Source organism: Mchenga conophoros, linkage group LG8 (assembly GCF_057382185.1).
Source record: "Mchenga conophoros isolate Kocher_MC1m ecotype Shallow Benthic linkage group LG8, M_conophoros_male_GT1.1, whole genome shotgun sequence".
Classification (NCBI taxonomy): Eukaryota; Metazoa; Chordata; class Actinopteri; order Cichliformes; family Cichlidae; genus Mchenga; species Mchenga conophoros.
The window spans coordinates 22,557,269-22,576,742 of NC_140533.1; the positions used below are offsets into that span (position 1 = coordinate 22,557,269).

The 19,474-nt window shown below is 40.6% G+C and overlaps 1 protein-coding gene and 1 long non-coding RNA gene across 2 annotated transcripts in view; one reads left to right on the top strand and one right to left on the bottom strand.

Moving 5' to 3' along the window:
- Positions 1-979: 979 nt before the first annotated feature.
- LOC146568758 (uncharacterized) lies at positions 980-3,981 on the bottom strand. Its single transcript, XR_014893527.1, has 4 exons — positions 3,436-3,981; positions 2,347-2,438; positions 1,464-1,621; positions 980-1,037 (listed from the first exon to the last, which is right to left on the bottom strand). It is a non-coding gene; the product is annotated as an uncharacterized LOC146568758 (long non-coding RNA).
- Positions 3,982-5,138: 1,157 nt separating this feature from the next.
- LOC146568759 (alpha-N-acetylgalactosaminide alpha-2,6-sialyltransferase 1-like) overlaps positions 5,139-19,474 on the top strand; it is a 31,481-nt gene continuing 17,145 nt past the window's right edge. The window contains exons 1-8 of the mRNA XM_085285044.1: positions 5,139-5,265; positions 5,423-5,693; positions 5,867-6,029; positions 14,006-14,168; positions 17,553-17,691; positions 17,781-17,884; positions 18,548-18,631; positions 19,310-19,409. Of these exons, the coding sequence (XP_085141170.1) occupies positions 5,168-5,265; positions 5,423-5,693; positions 5,867-6,029; positions 14,006-14,168; positions 17,553-17,691; positions 17,781-17,884; positions 18,548-18,631; positions 19,310-19,409 (1,122 nt within the window). The 5' untranslated portion in view covers positions 5,139-5,167. The remainder of the gene's footprint in view (positions 5,266-5,422; positions 5,694-5,866; positions 6,030-14,005; positions 14,169-17,552; positions 17,692-17,780; positions 17,885-18,547; positions 18,632-19,309; positions 19,410-19,474) is intronic.

A 19,474-nucleotide genomic window follows, 5' to 3' on the forward strand; every position in this document is an offset into this window, starting at 1 on the left:
AAAAGTATATGTTTTTGTCAATGTACCATAATAACAGAAGCGAAACGCAATATTGTGTCAGGACAATTCACTATTTATGCACAATAAATAAAGGAGCATAGCGCGACAATTTCTGTTCAGCGCCAGACTTACTTGTAACCTATATCACCAATTATGTTATGAAAATGACGTATTAACTACTAAAAAACACTGACCTTCGTGTAAATGCTTGGAGCAGACTAACCTGTGAGCTGGAGTGTTCTGGGACGTTATATTTGGTCTTTGAATGGCTGTAATCCAGGCCATCCGTCGCCTGTTTGTCACTTCGGAAACATGGCTGAACAATTTCTCTTCAACGACGTAATCCGATAACAACCGATCTCTTTACCCGTCGGCTTCCCGTGGCTGTCATGCGACCGGCTATTGCAGTTAATAATACAACAGCTTCTTGCCATTTTTGTGTTTCTTTTTATCGCTGTATAACTGATTTCAATTGAAAGCCTGCGTGCGCTAGTACCTCTTGCCACGAGTTCCCAGAATCCTTTGCGGTTCTACCCGTGAATGACGTCACATTTTCAATCTCTATATAATATGCATGTTAAATTTTATATTTGGGGTAAAATATCAAGTCTTTTCAAGTAAACCGGTTCAAGTCCAATTCAAGTCACAAGTCTTAGAACATTTTTTCAAGTCAAGTCTAAAGTCATAAAATTAATGACTCGAGTCCAAGTCATGTGACTCAAGTCCACACCTCTGGAAACAGAAACCTTTAAATTAAACCCTATCACCTGATATCGAGTGTCAAACAATATCAAAGCTGTAAAAGCTGTTTACAGTCAGAATTTATAAAACTATGATTGTAAATAAATTCAAACAAGTGAGCTTTTCTCTTTGTGCTGAATATCAACACTGTGGTTTCTTAGACTGTAAGCTTTACTTCAGCACAACCAGTTGTAGAAGCTGCCACTCCAAATGTCTTTTGATAACACGAAAAAAATACCTTTTCAGTCCACGGCCTGAAGTTCTTCTCTGACATCTTCTGCCATCAGCTTTGTCTGCTGGTTTGAAGACAATAAACCACAAAAAAGATGATTTAGTCACTTTGTCTGCATCATGCAGCTCGAATGTGTCGTGTAACGATGTTGAATAGCCGTCGTTATCCCTCTGCTGTGTCAGTAGGATTGTATTGTACAGCATCTCATTGATATGTGAGGAATGCTAATGTAACATGATAACAGACTTACATCATTAAAACATAAAGGACAGGAGATATTTAGATATTTTTATATTTATATTACATTTTATAGCTGACGGATATTACTAAATAGATAGAATTTACTAAATAGCTGGATGAACATGAAAAATATGTCTATAATAACAAATGACCATGAGAGCCAGTAGAATTAATTCAACTGGACACTCGAAAGACGTCCTTAAATGCTCTTTAAGTGGCAGAACAGATAAACAAACAGTTAATTGCTTACTTGAGATGAAATCTGCTCAGCTACTTTGAAAACAGCTTCTAACTGGTTCCTCCTTTAACAGGATGACTGCTCAGGGGTAAGGCCATCATGTAGTCCAGCAATCTTTATGGTTCTGCTTTGATTCACCAGGAATTATTAGGGAAACCTTCCAGCGCCTCCTGTGAAAGACACAGGCATAAACACACAAACATTTATTAACATGTTCCACAGTCTTCCAGTTTGATTTTCTCATCCTGTGGACAACAACGTACAGGGATGCAGGTTTATTGTTAACTTTTGTAAGGTTTATTTAGTGAACATATCCAGCTGCAGCTCCACTGTGATCCTGAACTGGATAAGCACTTAAGAAAATGTGTCAATAAATGGACATACATCAACTTACTATATTTATCCAAACAGACGGGACCAATAATGCTTCACTGAGTTAGAGACTTTAATGTCTCTTCTATGTAAGAATGTCTCGTGCTGACATACTTGCAAACTTGACAACAAAGGTTTTTCAGACTGCATGTAGCTGTCCTCTATGTCAGCTCACACATTTACATTTATGTCACACTTATTTCTGCTTTCCCATTTTATAATTATTACTTACATTTTGATTAGATACCTTGAGTTTGTAAATGATCAGATTACATAATTGGAATACAATGTATCCAATTCAGGGTTGCGGGAGGATGAAGCCTATCCCAGCTGATACAGGACAAAGACAGGCTGCCCGTTTATTGCAGGGCGAAAACAATATGTGTAACAGAAAATCCACTTAAATGTTTGATATTTCTTATAATAATCATAATTATGACTATTATTTAAAGGTTTCTTTATAAATACATTTTGATTTTTTATAACCTCTAAAATATAAACCTGAGCTGTTTCAGATTCTGACCTCTGACCTCACTGCAGCTCCCTCTTGGAAGTACGTCTGCTTCTTGTCTACCCCCAGTGTTGACCGCCTGCCCTTGATATCACGTACTGTACCTGAGGAACAAAAAAGGACAAACACTTGCCTTCATTTAAGAAGTACATTCATACAGAGGTAATCTATGGAAACACACTAGTTGACCCGTCCCATCCTGGCAACAAACTGTTCCAACTTCTGCAATCTGGTAGAAGGTTCCGCATCTTCCGGGCAAGGACAGAGAGACTCAAGAGGAGCTTCTATCCCCAAGCCATCCGTGCCCTAAACACACACACCTGCCCTCTCACATCATCTATAATTGACTGAGACAGGACTCTCTTCCAGACACTCTAAACCAAGGCACAATGTACATTTCAATTCCTTTAATTTTAAATATGTTTATATTGTCTATCCTGTAAAATAGTCAGATGTCTATTCATATTAATGTACAGAATTCACCTGCTTGCTGCTACTACTGCACATTCACCCAGTGTATATACTATATGTGTATATATATATATATATATATATATATATATATATATATATATATATATATATATATATAATGTTCTTCCTCTACACCCCCCCCAATTTTTGCACATGTCGAGGAGCGTGTCAGGCTACATTTCACTGTGTGTTATACTTGTATAACTATGCATGTGACAAATAAAGAACCTTGAACCTTGAACCCCCTTGAACCCTTGAAACTTGCACATATTTATTATAGATGCACTGAAGCTAATCGAGATATTTGCTGTCAATCTGTGGCTGCGATTAAACACTTTACTGAAAACTTTATTAACTAGTAACTTCATCAGTCATGACAGAAGCTAATATTTCTGTGCTAACATCGTTTAAACAGTAACAGCTTTACTCCAATATAAGCTAACGTTTACACCGTAACTTTAAGCTAGCACCATAAAGACGGTAAAACACGTAATAATATCTACAAATGCATCTTAAAGCTGTTATATTAGCACTCTGTGTATTACTAACATAACCACATTAACATTACTGACACTCGCTGACTTTTAATAGTCATTCTATAAATGCTGTCCGTTTAAATGGTCTTACCTGTACACACTGCATATCCACCGGATTCCAGCCAGAGTGGATTCTGGAGTCTTCCCACGCTCCTGTTAGTGATCCTCCATCTGGATGGATGAGAACAACCTTCTGAGCAATCTAGCAGGAGATGGCCCATATCTATGGGACTGATTTGTGCTAATAACGCCCATTGTATGGACTGATAACAGCCGAAGCGGGTGAATAAAGTCACCCAGTAGCTAGCTGTGCCATTACCCAGCATACACCACTCCCTCCGTAAATGCAATAAACGATACAAAAGTATCGTTCTACCTGTTTTTCAGGTAGTTGTTTACATTATATAATTTATTGTGTTCTGTATACGTCACTACAATGTGATTTGGAAAATGTCTAAATATACCGACAACAGGCACTTCCGCGGCAATCTCTTCAATCGGAGGACCCTTCACGTCAATTCCCGAGGCGAGAGGGGTACCCTGCACGTCCATAAGTGAAGCAGAGGGAGCCTGACCATGCGTCACACGTTTGACGAGTTGGGAGTGAGAACGTGTTGTCTGATCACCACCAGTAGTCTTGCCCAAGGACACAACGACCGCGACTGTCCAAGCCGGGGCTCGAAACGGCAACCTTCTGATTACAAGGTGAACTCCCAACTCTTGAGTCACGATCGCCCTTGCCAAAAGGTAAACAGACCGGTGTTACATAATACACAACCTGAGTAGTACTCAAAGCGCTTTAAACAATTTTCTTTATTCATCCATTCATGGAAGCATTTTTTATGCTTAAGTCTTTTTGATAGGTTTGTAGCTTGTACCTATCCGCTGGAACGTTGAAGACAATATAATTACACTGCAAAGCAAGACACAAGCAGGCTGGTTTACTCATGCATGAGGGAAATCTGGCTGGAGCCAAGTGTCGTCCCACCACCTAGCCTCCATCAGACTCTCAGCCAGGCTCCCCATAGCACTCCTTTTATTGTGGTTACATGAATATGCATAGGGTCATTAACATATGACATCTTACATAGGTATACATGTGAACAAAGAATACTGTCTGTGTGTGTGTGTGTGTGTGTGTGTGTGTGAGGTCCAGATGTGACCCTGTGAAGACTCCCCAAAGCTGGTGCCAGGAGTCTAGCGGTCCATCTGAACAAAAGGCTCTTATACTTAAACAGATATACGTGTGTTTGCTATACCATATATCAGCAAGAGAAGATACGGCCTTTCCTAGGAGGTGTGTAATCTATGTCGGAACACTCTGTAGAGGGAGTGAACGCACTCCCCCTTCATGCTACACAGAGCTGTTACTTTAGGATGAAACATCCTTTCAATCCACCAATGATTATATACACTTCTAAGCATATATGAGTAAATATTTCTAAGCATAAATGACAATCAACAATACAAATCTAACACTTTTCTATCTAACATTCACACATTCATGGAAAACAACTTTGTGTTAGTAGTTTGCCAGGGTGCTTGGAATGCAGGCTGGCGTGTTCTTGTGCATGTTTATCCCTTTGTTGTGTGATAAAGGCACAAACGTCTGATGACATTTTGTGTATGGGTGTGTCTGCTTTTGAATGAATTTGTTTGCTTTGGATTTTGTATTGCTCTTTCTATGGCAGTTGTGCTATAGTCCTGCCCTGCTGCATCAGTGACAACTTGTTAGGTGGCTCTTCCACCTGTGAGCAGCTCTCAGGAGGGAGAGCAGATAGTTTTTGAGCTTAACTGAACAGCAACAACTCCACAAACCAGAGATGGCAGAGTTAATTTTAAAGTCTTTTTCTTTGCTTTTTTTGTCATCGTGTATCTTGATTATTTTGAATTTATTAGACAATAGGATAAAAAGCATCAGGTGGGTTGTGTTTTTCTATGTTGACTCATGAAAAACCTATGATTGATTTAATCTGTTTACTGGTAAATTATTTTTTTATTTCTGTAAAGTTTTTCAAAGAAACACACACTTGTCTCACTAATTATCTTATGTTGCTTCTGTTTCCCTTTTGATTCAGCTGGTCAACCTTCATAGATGACAGTGAATCGGAAGACTTTGTGCTTGAGAGGTACAGGGCATACTGGGAAAGAAAATTAAAATCAGGACCACCACATCCTGACTTTAGCAGAAGACTTGAAGCAAAAATAGCAGATTCAGCAAAAAACAACACAACACAACGCATTGTAGCTGAGACCCCCATGGCTCTCCTCTACAAAAAAGACTTCAAGAAGCTTCCTCGGTGGGATTTTGAAGATGTTTACAGCAAAGATACTCAACATAGACGACCAGTAAGCATGTTAAGACAAGATATAGTAAAAACAGTCGAATGTATTAACTTTATGGATGTGAGCCAGCATAGCTGGAGTCATATCAGACATATTGCTTTTGCTGTTTCCTGATTTGTTTCAAGTCATTCATTTTTAACTTGTTTCATCATTTCATATTTTTTTATGATTTTCAGACATGTGCTCAGTCTCTACGAAACTCTCAGGATGAGAAATTCAAGAAGGCTTTTCTTCCTAACATACGTTTGTTTCTGCACAAAGACAACATTAACATGAGCGAGTGGAATCGCCTTTCACATTTCAACAGTCCTTTTGGGTTTATGAACTACAAATATGATGGTAGGTCTTTATGAAGCTGATATTGGGTCAGTATTGTGTGCCAGACTGAAGAATGACAGAGTAATATACATCTATTCTCTGACTGGATTTTTAAACACCTATGTAGTTTTATGAGATATGTTTAAACAGCCAATGAAATAACAGCACGTCAATGCATTTAGGAATGGATGAATGGAAAAGATGGCGTGCTGATATAAACCTAACTCTGGACTACTTAATAAAAAAAACATGAAGCAATTATTTTAAGTAAAATACAGTTAAAATATATAAATTCAAATATTTATTTATTCAAATAATTAATCATTAAGGAAAATGTGCTTGGTATAAACTGAACATATACCAATCAAACAAAAGCTTACATTTAAAATCTACTTAACTAATCTAATTAACTAATTAACTAATAACTAATTAATAACGGACTATAACCGACCAGCTTCTTCAATGATGAATGCAGATGCTTCACTGGCTGATGAGCTGAACACGTTTTATGCTCGCTTCGACGCCGCAGCAATTAAAACAACAAACGGCTGCGCGCGCTCGGAGTGCACCAGTGAAGAAAATGCATTCGTCATCACAGAGCATGCCGTGAGAAACACCTTCAGGAGGGTGAACACCAGGAAGGCAGCAGGACCAGATGCAATTCCTGGCCGGGTCCCTAGAGCCTGCGCTGATCAACTAGCACCGGTGTTCACGGAGATCTTCAACCTCTCCCTGGCCCAAGCTGTGGTTCCCACGTGCTTCAAACAGTCCATTATTGTCCCTGTTCCAAAGAAACAACAGCCCGCTTGCCACAATGACTACCGTCCAGTAGCACTGACTTCAACTATGATGAAGTGTTTTGAAAGACTGATGAGAGATCACATCACTTCTTCACTTCCTGCCACCATCGACTCACTTCAGTTTGCTTACCGGACTAATCGTTCCACAGACGATGCCATATCTCACCTGCTCCACACATCCCTGAGTCACCTGGACACTGGCAGAGGGAATTATGTTAGGATGCTGTTCGTGGACTACAGTTCAGCATTCAACACAATAATTCCCTCTAAGCTTTTCACCAAGTTGACGGATCTAGGACTCAGCTCATCACTGTGTCAGTGGATCCTCAACTTCCTCACAGACAGACCCCAATCAGTGAGGGTGGGAAAACAAGTCTCCCCCTCCATCTCACTCAGCACTGGAGTGCCTCAGGGCTGTGTTTTAAGCCCCCTGCTGTACTCACTGTACACTTATGATTGTGTAGCCACATCCGACACCACCTCCATTGTCAAGTTTGCTGACGACACTGCTGTTGTGGGCCTGATCTCCAACAACATCGAGACGGCCTACCTGGAGGAGATTAGGAACCTGGAGACCTGGGCCCTGTTTCAGGAAGCCGGTTTGGAAAACTCAGAGTGAAAAACGACACTCACGGTTGAGTAACCCCGAACTGTCCAACTCGGAATATTCCGTTTCAGAAAGGCTGATAACAATTAGTTCAGTCAACGCGGAGTTGCTTTAACCCCAAGTGAAGCGCGCGGACGAGGATACATAAAGCCCTGATAAGCGGAGCACAGATTAAGCGAGTCACCATGGAGACGGAGGGAAAGAAGGCGCGGTCAATGTATCTTACAGCGCTTGAGGCCGAAATTCTGATGGCAGCATATGCCGATAACATGCAAATTCCGTGGAAAAAAGTAACACAGCCACAGCTGCAAAAGCATGCATGGCAAAACATAGCCGACAGAGTCAATGCGTGAGTGTTAATATAAACATTGATCTAGGGATTTCCACCCATTTAACACGTTATTTTATCATATGTTATTTTATTTGTTATTTTATACATTTTATTTTGTGATGTGATGTGAGCGCAGGTGCAACCCAACAGGCCCCAAACGTGCCTGGCAGCAAGTAAAAATGAAATATAAAAATATAGTCCAAACAGGTATTGTATTATGAGCCATAGTGCTTGGTCTGTTTGTCCGATGTAAATCAATTGCAGTTAGAGGCTACATTAATTTTCTTTCTGTAAGCACTTATTGAAATTATCTGAGCACATTACAAGTACATATTTGCTTACTCTGTATGCTCAAATGTGGCCCGTTATAGCCAACAGAAAAAAAGCGGAGGCCCGAAAAACAGGTGGGGGTCCTCCACCACCACCACTCACAGAGGCTGAGCAGTTGGCCCTCAGCCAAAACAGTGGGCGCCCTGTGGCCGAAGGCATCTCTGCGGGGACATCCTCTGAGGCAATAACCCCGCAAGACACAAGTGCCTACATAAGGGGTAAATTCAAAATAATACATGATGTGCATACACAGAGCGTTCTCACTCCCGAGGCGTAACATGTCGACGTTTTGTCACGTCCCGCAGCGTTCCTGAGGAACGCGAAAGGAGACCTTCGGCGTTCTTATGGTACGCGGCGGGTTATTGCTGGAATCCAGTGCAATGACGCTCCCGCGGTAGTAGGCGTTCCAGCCCTGTATTTCAGCCCTAAACCTAACCTTATCCCTAGCCCTGACCATAACCTTATTCCTGACCTTAACCAGGACTTTAATGATGTTAAATAGCGTGTTTCTAAGCGATTTGAAGAAAAAGAGCGAACATGTGTAGGTTCAGTCCAGACGGTTCTCATATTTCCTCTTTTTCCGAGGTCGTCATTTAGGAACGTGGTGGGTAGCCGAAAACGTAATATGGTGACGATTTGTCACCTAGCGTAAAATGTTACGCTTTGGGAGTGAGAACGGGTTGGCATACATCCTTTCTTCACAGTCACCTTTGCAGTGCTACTCATTCATTTGATAAACTCTTTACCATAATGGATTATTTTGTAGTGAAGTTATTTTCCGACTGATCTTGCCTTCCCTCAGCCTTGGTTGTCTTTGAGAGCATAATGACAATGAAGTGTAAGGTGCTTGGTATGTTTGTTAATTGCCATTTGGTCCCTTGTAAGTTATAAGTGACCTGTATAAACCTCATATTCTATCAGTTGATGGTGGTGGTGTACTGCATCTGGTGCAGCCTCCTGTTGAGCCAGACCAACATGCAGTTGTGAGTAATACTCCACAGATTATATGAGTTTACAGTAGAACAGCAATGTTGTCTATTTCCTTACTACAGGAAAATAATGAAGAAACATTGACAGCTGTTACAGAGGAGGAAGCAACAGAGACACTTTATGAGGTTTACATCTTTTAATACTTTGTGTACAGGAAATACAGGCGACCAATAAAGCCAGTTGAACAAAAAATCTGTTTATTCTTCTTTCAACATGTTGAGGTGATGGGTCAAAAGAAATGATTGTGACATATGGTGTCTCTGACTGCTCTTCCATCTTGTATGTCCGTGGGAGGGTCAGGATGTTCATGGTTTGGATCACTGCTGATGTTTGGTTCAGAAGGACAGTGTTCTCCTCTAATTGTGGCAATGTTGTGAAGAATCACACATGCCACAATAATGTCACATGCCCTTTCTGGGGTGACCCTGAGTCTTTGCAGGCACTGGAACCGGGCCTTAAGCATTCCGATAGTCATTTCAATTCTGGCTCTTGTCCTGCAATTAGCCAGATTATATCGCTGCTGTGGGCCCGGTTCAGGGTCAGGGTAAGGGGTAAGCAAATAGGGTAAACATGGATACCCCCTATCACCAAGCAAGTAGCCAGTGAACTCTCCTAAGACAGAAGGGTACACTTCAGTTCAAATGTCCCTGAAGCAATTGGTCTTTATATATTTTAAAGTATTTTCAACTCACCATGTCCAAATTTTGTGCTCAGTGTACATTCACGGAATATTTGTGAGTCATGGACAGAGCCTGGCCACTTGGCTTCCACATTTGTGATAATGTTGGCAGCATCACATATGATCTTCACAGTGCAGAGAACACAAATTAGCATCCATTACTATAATGAAATAATTTGTTAGTTTGACATGCTACAGGGAACTATGTACCTGTACATTAATGCTGTGGAAAGACTTCCTGTTCACATAGTCTCCTTCATTTACTGAAGGAGCAATGATTGGAATGTGAGTGCCATCTGTACAGCCAATCACGCCTGGGAACCCTGAAAATAAATGTGCAATTTAAGTAGTAGTCCAAGTATCACCACATCATACATTAAGTTTTGGTCATCCTGATACCTGCAATTTTGTGGCATCCCTCTTTGATAAATCTTGTGGGTCTGTGACCGGGGAACACCACAGACGAGTACAGGAGACGTTTCAGTGCAACTGTAACATTCCTGACTGCCCGACAGACGGTAGCCTTGGAAATGTGCTCAGCGTCACCAATATTATACAGAAAGCTCCCGTTTGCAAGAAACCGAAGTGCAATACAAATAATATGCAATGAACTGAGAGCATGTCCGCGATGTGTCACATGCGTAATATATGGCCTGAGGATGTTATCCAAATAAATTATAGATTGTGCTGAGAAACGGTAACGTTCGCACAGAAAATCATCAGGAAATGATAAAATGTCCAAACGCGCTCTGATCACTCTCTCCCGGCGGAGAGCTCTGCGGAGAATTTGGGCTTCACGATCTACTGGCTCTTCAAGGAAGTGGCACGCCATGTCCGACACTTCCTACTGTCAGGTTTCCGACAAAGGGGCGGAGACAGTCAGGGTTAGTTGTAGTAAACCTGCTAGGGGGCAGGTTAGCTTCACGGAGTGTGTCGTCATAGTGACTCACTCAGGCTTCAGCTGAACTCGCTTTGTGAAACCGAAAACCCAGAGTTTTCGTTAACTCAGGGTATACTTACTCAGTTTTTCCACTAAACCGGCTTCCTGAAACAGGGCCCAGGTGCCAGGAGAATAACCTCCTCCTAAATATCAGCAAGACTAAGGAGCTGATTGTGGACTTCACTACAAAGCAGGCGAGGAATTACAAACCCCTCATCATCAGTGGCACGCCAGTGGAGAGAGTGGACAGTTTCCGATACCTGGGTGTCCACATCACTCAGGACCTGTCATGGTCCTGTCACATCAACACCCTGGTTAAGAAAGCCCGTCAGCGTCTCTTCTTCCTCAGAAGACTTAGAGACTTCCATCTGCCACTGAAGGTGCTCAAGAACTTCTACTCCTGCACCATCGAGAGCGTCCTGACGGCAAACAGCTGCACCTGGTTTGGGAACAGCACCAAGCAGGACAGACGAGATCTGCAAAGGGTGGTGCGCTCGGCAGAACGCATCATTCAATCAGAGCTCCCTGACCTGCTGTCCATCTACACCAAGCGGTGCAAGTCCAAAGCTAGGAAGATTATGATGGACCTCTCCCATCCCAACAATGGACTCTTCTCACTGTTGAGGTCTGGGAAGCGCTTCCGCTCCCTTAAAGCCAAAACAGAGAGAATGAGGAGGAGCTTCTTCCCCCAGGCTATTCGGGGCCTGAACCAGGTGTAGGACTGGACTCTCCCAAACACGTCACTATAAGACTGGACTCTCACACACGTCACCACACGCACTACCACACATTTCCTATAATCCTATAATTCCTATAATTTATAATCCTTATCTTTATAATCTCTTCTGCTATTTGCACATTCTTTACTGTAAATTCCTAAGTTAGTTTGTAAATTTTTGTAGTAAACTGTAAATTGTAAATATTGTAAAACTTTTCTTCTGTCATTTAATGGTCGGGCATTGTACAGCTACAAGCATTTCATCCCCATGTCATACTGTGTATGGTTGTGTGTGTGTGACAAATAAAATTTGAATTTGAATTTGAATTTAATGTAAACAGATTAGTTAAAGTATGCATTTTAGGCATTTTTTGTTATTTTGAGTGAATGAAGACTTATGAGAGACAATCGAGCGACTGTTTTGGTAGTCGCTCTATTGTAATTTAACAGAGAACTATTTTGTCTGGAAATTTTCAAGTGCCGAATTTAATGTGGTTCGATATGAAAGAGTTTACACATCATGAGAGTGTTGGGATGAATCATGCTATTTTTTCAGGTGATGTATTATATTTTCTGATGGTGGCTATAAAGATTTAGTTGTTAATATCCATCGATTCAAACTATATGCTACCTGCATCATATTGTCTTGTTTGAGACATCGTTATAAAGACATACCGTAATGATAAGTCAACATTGAAACACCTGCGGCTTTTAGTCAGGTGCGGCTAATGTATGTACAAAACGGGATTTTCCCCTGATTTTAGCTTGTGCGGCTAATATTCAGGTGCGCTTTGTAGTCCGGGAAATACGGTACATCTTTTAAATATGAAACGTTAGTTTAAAGCAAACTAAAGGGGCTAGCAGGAGGGGCTATGCGCTTACCTGCTGCTCTCTGGCAGGTAGCTCCATGCCCTCCTGGGTTTTAAAGGCACCTTAGAACACACATGCATCAACACTACATATGAGGGAGGTTTGGAGTCTTCACACACCCCCGTTCTCTGCGGCCTGCTGGAGCAGGGGGCTAGGAGGAGAAGTTGGCTGTCCGACTGGGGTCTGGAGTGTGGGGGCTCCCTGCTGCTGCGGAGTCGGGGCGGTCTGCTTCTCCCTACCCCAGGGAAAGGGGTAACACCACCTGGGTCTGGGTGCAGTTTCCTTCTCCAGGGGCAAGGGTACCTAGACCCGGGGCTTAGAGTACGCTTGGGGAGTGTGATTGTGTGTACAGTGTCTCTCTATGTCTGTCTCCACGTTGGGTGAGTGTTGAGTAATTGCATATGAGAGCATGAGGGTGGGAATGGATGTTTGTATCTGTGTGTGTGTGTCTGTATGTCTGTGTCTATATGTCAGGTCGGGTATCAGACGCCACCTCTCTGGGGACATCTCAGGCCCTCTAAGGTTTGGAGGCCTATCTCCCCCTACCACCACTTCCCCTGCCAGTGGCAGACACCCTCAGACATCGGTGCGTTGGTGGTTCTTTGTGTCCGGGGGTGGGCGTCCAGGTACACACCGGCTCACTCCTTGGTGGCTGCTTATTGGGCCCTGGAGCCTGGGGCTCGCTCGGGCCACTTCGGGGGTGGGGTTCCCTTGGCCTCTCGGCCTGGGGCTCGGTCACTCTGGCACAGCTGGCTGCCGGCGGAGCTCACGGGCACGCCACTGCAACCCCCTTGGCTTCTGCTCTGCAGCTGCTGAGTGACCCTTATCTGGGGCTCTCCTCAGCTCTTCCTGGGATAGTGGCGCAGCTGCCCCTCTGTTGGTCTTCCTTGGTCTCTTGTGTTCTGAGGGCCTCTGGATGTCTGGAGGTTTGATCTCCTCCATACCTGCTTCATGCCCTGGAGGACGGGGCTGTGGCCCCCCCACACCCTCTAGCAGATCATTACATGAAGGAACCTTTTAAATACAAACGCGTCCATGCTCACAGGTGTACACACGGGTGCTCACACACACAAACTACACCCTTTTTGGCTCCTACCTCAAAGCACACTGTGTTCTGTTGATCTTATGTGCTGCACAATAATGTTTAATATTTAGTATTTACAGTTATATTCCCATAGATCATCGTGATGTTGTTTATTATGTTGCTCTCGTTTTCTTCTACTTGTTTTCTTTTTTTCATTCTTAACAGGTGAAATTAAAAAAGTATCTACTGTTATCTATTGTTAGCTAGTTTATTGTGATGGTGTTGTTTTTATTATGTTGCTCTTTGTTGTTTGTTTGTTTTCTCTTCTGGTTTTTTATCTCCATACAGTTGATCCAGGTGTTTTGTCTTTTTTTTTTCTTCCCCCCTTTCTCACCATCTCTTCTCCTCTCTATTTTTCTTTCTCTCCCTCTCTTTCCTTCATTCTTTCTCCCTGTCCTATCCTCCAGTCATGTCTGTCCCGTCTTTAAAAAACGAAAATAAAATAAATACATAATTATAATAAAGGTCAATCAAATGGACCAATATGGCAAGGCCATGATGATCCACTTGGTAAAGTAAATCCACTTGGGATCTTTCTTGGCCTTCAGACAACAATTCTGATGGCTAAAGATCCAAACGGGACAGTCAAAAAAAAAAAAAGCAAACTAACAAACCTCTTCTACTCATACAGCAACTTTTGGTTTGCAGATGTGATGGATTCAGTAAAGCTGATTCCAAAGCCAAAAGAGCCACTGCTTCTCCCAAAACCAGGTGGTGATGGCTGCGTGCGCTGTGCTGTGGTAGGTACTGGAGGAATCCTGAACGGCTCAAAGAAGGGGGTGGAAATCGATGGCCATGATTACGTTTTTCGGTAAGACAAAAAAAAAAAACCCCCAAGCAAACCTCTTGGCTTTGTTTGACAGGCACTAGGCCAAGTGTAGAAAAGATAAAGCAGTGTAAAGCATACTGCTTTATCTTTCTTTGTGACTTTCATATAGGGCTGGGTATCGTCACTGATTTCTAGAATCTATTTGATTCTGATTCACAAGGTCCCAAATCGATCCACGATTTGATTCAATTCGATTCACGATTCGATTCAAATTGGGGAAATTTTGCCTCAGACAGTCAGAAAAATTATAATTCAGATCATGCATCAGTACATTTCCATATTTTTATATCTATAAAAAGAGAACTGACACTTGCGAGACTTTATCAAAGGTGTAAGCATCACAGCAGATGCTGTGATGTTACTTGTTAAGTAGCTGAGGATGAAACAAAGAAAAACGTGAAGGTGATTTTCCTGACCTGGGATTTTATAAAAATATTCTGCAGTAGATCAAAAACGAAAGAAAATCATTAATCAACATATAAACATTACCTGATGCTGCTGACCTGAAGCAGAGCAAAGTTACAGAGGTTTTATTAGAGACAGAGCTAAGTATTTTGCAATTTTGCATAATTTAAAGTTTAAATTTGTTCAGTATTGAACAGCAGAAATTAGGCTTTCTTTTTGGAAGTAAGTAAAAGGAAAAAAAACAGCGTCCCACAGAGCTGTAAACAACGGTAGACTTTTGCGTAACAAGCAAGCGAATAATCAGAAAACAGAAACTCTTCTTGAAGTATACTGAGAGCGAGAGAGAGCTGTGCATGAAGTGTGATTTTATCATGGTGGAAGCAAAACGGCAAAAGTCAGAGGGAATTCACGACGATGTTTAAGTGAAGCCTAGTTTGGATCTTCTTTTGCTGCTGGTTTGGTCAATATTGTTTGGTGAGTGATGAAACCTGCAGCTTTTTGTGAGGTTTAACCTGAGATTCTGGTGTTTAAATTTATATTAAAAAGTCGATTCAGGATTTTAATGAATTGATATCACGTTATCCAAGCTAGAATCGATTTTAATCGATAAATCGATCATCAAAACCCACCCCTACTTTCATACCATAATTTACAAAATTAACTTTATTTTGTATTCAGTAACACTTTAAACTCATGAGAGGTAGAAATTAGACAGCAGGGGACCCAACGGTTGTTTTTTATCATAGACTTCTGTACAACTGCTGTCATTCACGAAGAATGGAGGCTTCCATATTCATTCACTTCCGTACTGGCTTTACTCTTTCGATGTCCAACCTTTATATATAGTCTATGGCTATATAAATCTCGTATCAAAGAAACTCTTGTATTGATTTTAAAAAATCTAAATAAAATGTTTATAAAATTCCACAAAAACAACATTTTTGTTTATTTTCTAACTACAAAAAGTTGGAACAGGTAAAAAAAAAAGGAAAATGAAGTTGGGCTAACCCCCCCCCCCCCAAACAGCTAGCTAACAAGCCAGTGAGATAATTGGGTATAAAAAGAGCATCTTGAAGAAGATGGACAGCAGTTCAACAACATACAAAACACCAAGTCTACAAATTATGGAAAAATGTTCCTCAACAAAAAAACATAAAAGGTTCCTAGACTTACATCATTGTTTCTATAGAAAAATAATTTAGTCATTATTTGAATTCAATTCGATTAATTTTTTCATATACCAACTATCATCTGAAGGCACTTTTTATTGTAAGGTAAAGATGCTAAAATAATACAGAGAACAAGCCAAGGACCCCTCCTGAAGGGAAAATGTCCTATTTAACAGAATATCCATCTACTGTGACCAGTTAGGGGTGATGGTTTACAGTACAATGTTTACAATTTGCAGTATTTACTGTGAATAATATCATAAAAAGATCCACACAGTCTAGAGAAATCTCTACAAGAGAGAGGGCCACAAATCAATATTGTGCTTGATGTTTGGACCCTCAGGTGGCCAAAATCATTTAACCTCCTAAGACCCGAACCCTTTCATAGCATCCATTTTTAATTTCTCTTTGCTGTTTGGGCTGACTGGGACTAGATAAATGTAAAAACAAAGAATTAGCTGATTTGTATTTTTTTTCCTGATTTTTGTTTTTGACAAAAATGAGATCCACATATGAGGAAATGTGTTTTAAATATCGATTCAATAGTGACAGCATAATGTCCTCGTAAGTGGATATCAGGCCCTTGTAGAGTAAAATGTAGTATTTTGGTCTAGACCAGCCAAAATATGATCTCCACATATGTGGACGCCAGATCCTAGGAGGTTAAAGTAACTAAGGCAGAGTGAAAAACTAGTCAGAAAAATTGAAAGTTGAAACTTGTCAGAGATTTACAGTTAACAAACGGTCAGGTGAATAAAGAAAACTGAGACACTTGATACTGATAACGTGCGGCACGGGTGAATCTCAGACAGAGAGACACCACGAACTGCAGTATTCGTTTATTTTTATAGGTTACATCATCAATATGCAAATATAATCACATTTCCTGTTACGCAGGTCCTGATGCTGTCTGTGTGTAAGCTGTGTTTGTGTGTGTGTGTCACAAAGTGTGTGTGTTGCAAGTCAATTTCTAAGAATAATATAATGCAAGTCAACTTCTGCGGATGTGTATTTCTGTACTGATCTCTTGCGGTAAATGAACACAGAGTCACAGGGTCAGCTTCCTGTTTCTACAGAAAACTGAGTCTGGTGAAATATGTGAACATAAGTATAACATAACATTTGAAGCATAATCAAATAAAACAATAAAAACTCCCTAACAAAACTCTTTTTAAAAATTATAGTCTTTCTCTCTCTTCTCTCTATGAGAACACAATGTCTATCTATTTATGGTTTATGGTTATCAGTGCTTAAGGAATTCATTACATGTTTCAGCAAGACATACTATTACAACAACAGTTCTCCACCTGCTGAACTGGTCTGCCTTCAGTCCACACCCTACAATTACTAAAATAACTTTGTGAGATGTGAAATGATGAATAGGATAGAGATGACACAGAACACCACAGTTCCCAAATAGTTATGGAGGTTTATTAGAATACAGACAGTTGATGCACAGTTGTAAATATGGACAAATCTTTTTAAGAGGTGTTGGTGCCATCAAAGTGTAATATTCTTCTTAAAATGGTACATTTTTTTCTGTGTTCCATTGTGTATAATATGTGTGTTTATCCGATTTGCAAATAACTGCAGTCTGATTTGATTTACACTTTACACAATGTTCCAGCATGTTTCGAATTAGAGTTGCTTTATGATGATACTTCACATGAAATTGCTCACTGTCCCACAAGCAGTTTATATATGGCAGATATTTGTAGTCAACACCTAGACATTGGTATTGCACTTTTAGCTAGCAACAACTGATAAAATGTATTCTTGTCTTGTCTGGCAGGACGAATGGTGCCATCACTAAGGGTTATGAGGAAGATGTAGGAAACAAAACATCGGTTTATGTTCACACAGCCCACTCCATCACGACATCACTTTACTTGCTCAAGAAGTACGGGTACAAATCTGCCCCTCATGACGAGGTACTTAAACTTCAAAGACAACAGTGTTGTATCGTACTTATTTTCCCTGCACAGAATAAACATAAGGGCTCCCCTTTTCCTTTTGACAGGGTATAAAATATGTGTTGATTCCAGAGGGGATGAGGGATTTCCAGTGGCTAAAGGCTCTTCTGAGAGGAGAAAAGGTCTCTGCTGGCCCATACCGCAATAAACTGTGAGTATAAAATGCAAAAAAAAGAAAGAAAATTAATCAAGAAATGTTTTCACCACTTTCAAAAAGTTGCAATTATCCCATTAAGGAATTAAGACTCCAACTGTATTTGTTTACGTCTTGTTTTGTTTTTTGAATCATGATGTAAATGTTTTGTACTCCCAAACACATATGTTTGTTTATTTTTCAGTAAATAAATAAACACTATAACCTTCTATTTTTCTATTTCTATTTTATGGGACACATAATGATGCCACTGAGGAGAAAGTTATTAAGATTATTTGTACTATCATACATTATCCTTTACAGTATTTATACAACAATTGGACAAAATAAAATATTAATCAATACAAATATATATATTTAATCTATTAATTTATTCAAAGTCTGTTATCTTAGGTCAACACTGTAACATAATATAATATAGAAAAAAAAAGAAAGAAAAAAAACATGAATTTAACCAAATTAAATTCAACCAGTTGCCATTTGTTTCACAAATGCAAATTTTGAGTGTACATGGAAGCTTTACCTGCATACATATAAAATGTTTGTGACATGTAATTTAAATGTATCTTTCTAATATAATGTCTTTTACAAATCAAAATATCTTCTGTGGCATATATGTGACTAACAAGTGTGCCATATTTCGTCTTCTAACCTCACCAGACCAAGGACCTACTATTCAGGGCAATACAATGAAAGTCGTTTCTACGTTCTGCACCAGGACTTCCTCCGATATGTGCGGAACAGGTCAGCCTGCAATTAACACCCTGTACATAGTATTTTTGTTAAAAAGGCTATGAATAGTTAGAAGAAAGCTTTCATGGCTACTGGATGGACTCACGCGCAGACAGTTCTTTCTTTGAGAACAAAAGGAGATTATTTATTTACAACAGGGATCACCTCAGTGCTATATATATGTGCAGTGAGTTGGGAGGGGGTCCAGGGAGAGAAGGGGGGGGGGGGTATCCACACACATGCTTCCTCTTCCACACAGTCACCGCCACAGCTCCTCCGCACACACGCACTCCTCTTCAGCCACACTCGCTCTGAAACTCCACACACGCTGCCACACCCGTTTGTTGTTTACAGCTCTACCCCAGGAATGCAACCTTGTTAGCTAATTCAACCATACAGTTGGGATTCCTATTAGAAATGAACAATAAGGATGAGAAACAAGCAAAACATCACTGGAATAACTGTTATAAGATTGTAACTCAGACATGAATGTCAGCATGAACAGAAGTCAGCATGATCTGAAGTCCAGACTTCTTGAAGAACATCAAGTAATTTACACTGAGTAATTTTCTATGCATGTGTTCTTTTACAGTGTGTTTGGGATTTGGAGGTTGCCTATTCTGCTGTCATAGAAGTGTAGCTCATTTTCCCCATGTGTATGCTTAATTGATGCTTCTTCTTCACTCACAGGTTCTTACTGTCACCTAATCTGAATAAAACATCCTGGTCTTTGGTCAGACCAACCAACGGGGCATTCACTGTCTTCTTGGCTCTGCACACCTGTGACATAGTGAGTTAAAACTACTTGAAATTTGTGTGCTTATTGTTGGTATTCACAGCTTTAGAAGCATTGAC